Source organism: Penaeus japonicus, unplaced genomic scaffold (assembly GCF_977035675.1).
Source record: "Penaeus japonicus unplaced genomic scaffold, GWHDUDI00000001_assembly GWHDUDI00000003, whole genome shotgun sequence".
Taxonomy (NCBI): domain Eukaryota; kingdom Metazoa; phylum Arthropoda; class Malacostraca; order Decapoda; family Penaeidae; genus Penaeus; species Penaeus japonicus.
The window spans coordinates 42519236-42521735 of NW_028234405.1; the positions used below are offsets into that span (position 1 = coordinate 42519236).

Consider the following 2500-nt stretch of genomic DNA (forward strand, 5'->3'; position numbering starts at 1 on the left):
GGAGGAGGATGTTAGATAAGGAACCACCGGGAAGAAGAAGGAGCAAGGCCTTGAGAAGATTCACAGATGCACTGAGAAAAAAATATGAGGGTAGCTGGCCAGACGGCAGAGGATGCAGCGGATAGAGGAAGATGGAAACAGATGATCCGCTGTGGCGACCCCTAAAATGGGAAGAGCCGAAATCGTTGTGCGAATCTAAATATATCTACAAACCGCAATTTAAACAATAGAAGAAAAAAAACAGATGCAAGGAATGCAAACTGAAAGACGGGAGGATAGAATTCTCTTACTTGGCTTGAAGATGACGCCCAAAAGATCTTCAATGGCCTTCTGAGCTTCCTTAGCTTCTTCGACCCTCCCCGCCTTCATAAGGGAGAACACGTTGACCGCATGATGGGCGCTGAAGTTGTAGCACACGTTCACGCCGCAGCTGAAGCCTTGGCTGACGGCTTCCTGAAGACGCTGGAGAGATTAAGAACGTGTCAGATCTTACAACGAATCAGAAACGACGAATAAAGGTGGTTAAAAGAGGTGTAGGAGAGTGGGTCTTCAGTAGCAGAGTGAAGCCAGAGAAACAGTCATTAACTCAAAAAGTATGACACGTATGATAGGCATTCATTTACCACTTTCCCTCGAGGACCCTCATAACCTCCACACCTCACCTTCATCTCACCTCATCAAAGCCGTTGAAGATTGTGAGTGAACCCCCGGCCACCTCCAGACACTTCTTGCCTTCGCCAGACACGTCGCCGTCGGTGAATTTGAGGCCCGACAAGGTTGGAATCCGCTCCACGCCCTTCTTCAGGAACTCACTCATGGACACTTGCGGGCGAGCGAACGAGAATTAGGGAGCCTTGTGGCCGTCTTATGTTCATGTGTGCATTTATTTACCTTCATGCACACACATGCAAGCCACACCCATACACAAGCACACACACAATCTCTCTCTTTCTTTATTTATCTCTCTATATATATCTATCTATCTATCTATCTATCTATCTATATATGTATATATATATGTATATATTTTTTTCCTATGCATTGTTAAAGTGTTACAATATACTAGCACATATTTGCTTATAATACAAGTCACTGGTTACATTAAACATTTTCCATACATTTAACATCGTCCACCACTACACTGAATGCAACATAAATACACAACACGACCATTTCTCACACATCTCTATCTCTCTCTCTCTCTCTCTCTCTCTCTCTCTCTCTCTCTCTCTCTCTCTCTCTCTCTCTCTCTCTCTCTAAAAAAAAAAAAAAAAAAAAAAAAAAAAAAATCTCTTTCTAAACCGGAACTACACAGAGGCTCACAGCTGACTTGAGTCTTCATGGGGATGTGGTAATAGAAGAGCGGCGTGTTGGGACAAGCCTTCGCCACCTCAACCATGTAGTCCACGAGTTCGTCGGCGCTGCGGGGCTTGTCGAAGATGCAGGGGAACACTGCCACTCCTGAGGCCCCTAGGGATTCCGCGTGCCTTGCCTACAGGTAGTGGGGTCGGGAGGGGTAGGGGGAGGGGGTTATTATGGAGGATCTTGGTGAGCTGGGCGGAGGGGTGGGTTTGTAGGGTAAAGAAGGTAGTGCGAGGGCGTGTGATGAAGAGGTTTTTGTTGAAGACTATCCCTCTGTGTATATGTCTGTTTGGCTGTCTATATCTCTGTTTTCTTTCTCTCTCTCTCTCTCTCTCTCTCTCTCTCTCTCTCTCTCTCTCTCTCTCTCTCTCTCTCTCTCTCCCTCCCTCTCTCTATCTCTCTCACTCTCTCTCTCTCTTTCACTCTTGCTCTTGCTCTCTCTCTCTCTCTCTCTTTCACTCTTGCTCTCTCTCTCTCTCTCACACACACACTCTCTCTCTCTCTCTCTCTCTCTCTCTCTCTATATATATATATATATATATATATATATATATATATATATATATATATATCAATCTCTTTCTGGCTTGTGTGGTAGGTATAGTGAAGCAGGGAGGGACACGTACAGGGACGGATATCTGAGCAGCTCACCAAGTCCTGGGTATCCAGTAGACATCCTGCCCCGCACTGGAGGATCACAGTGCCTACGTCCTTCTTGCAGGCCATCCAAGCCTCCGCTAACCTCTTCCTTTCAGCCACAGTCATAGACATGCCCTCGCCAGCCGTCCCGTTCACTGACATGAAGATAATAAGTTAATATGGACGTGACATTGCAGATAGTTGAGACTTCTACGGGATTCATCCTGCCTATTTTTGGCGAGTACATTTTTTTTATACAACCTTCCCAGTGAGTAGTTATAAAATATTATACAACAGTGTCTTATCTTTTGGGCTAATATCATATTTCCTGTTCAAATTTAGTCTATATTAACCATTACGTAAATGAACCATGGATATACAATTATGTAGATTGTGGATTGTTTACCAGATGACGTCACTGTGTGGAAGATTTCAAAACTCGTCTGTTACTTTAAATAGTTGAATCTATTTCTTTATTATCATTATCACGATTTCAGAT

The 2500-nt window shown here is 44.2% G+C and overlaps 1 protein-coding gene across 1 annotated transcript in view; it reads right to left on the reverse strand.

Moving 5' to 3' along the window:
- Positions 1–204: 204 nt before the first annotated feature.
- The window catches only part of LOC122263461 (N-acetylneuraminate lyase), a 5237-nt gene continuing 2941 nt past the window's right edge, over positions 205–2500 (reverse strand). The window contains exons 5-8 of the mRNA XM_086532854.1: positions 2014–2156; positions 1324–1492; positions 674–822; positions 205–462 (exon numbers count right to left, since the gene is read on the reverse strand). Of these exons, the coding sequence (XP_086388980.1) occupies positions 220–462; positions 674–822; positions 1324–1492; positions 2014–2156 (704 nt within the window). The 3' untranslated portion in view covers positions 205–219. The remainder of the gene's footprint in view (positions 463–673; positions 823–1323; positions 1493–2013; positions 2157–2500) is intronic.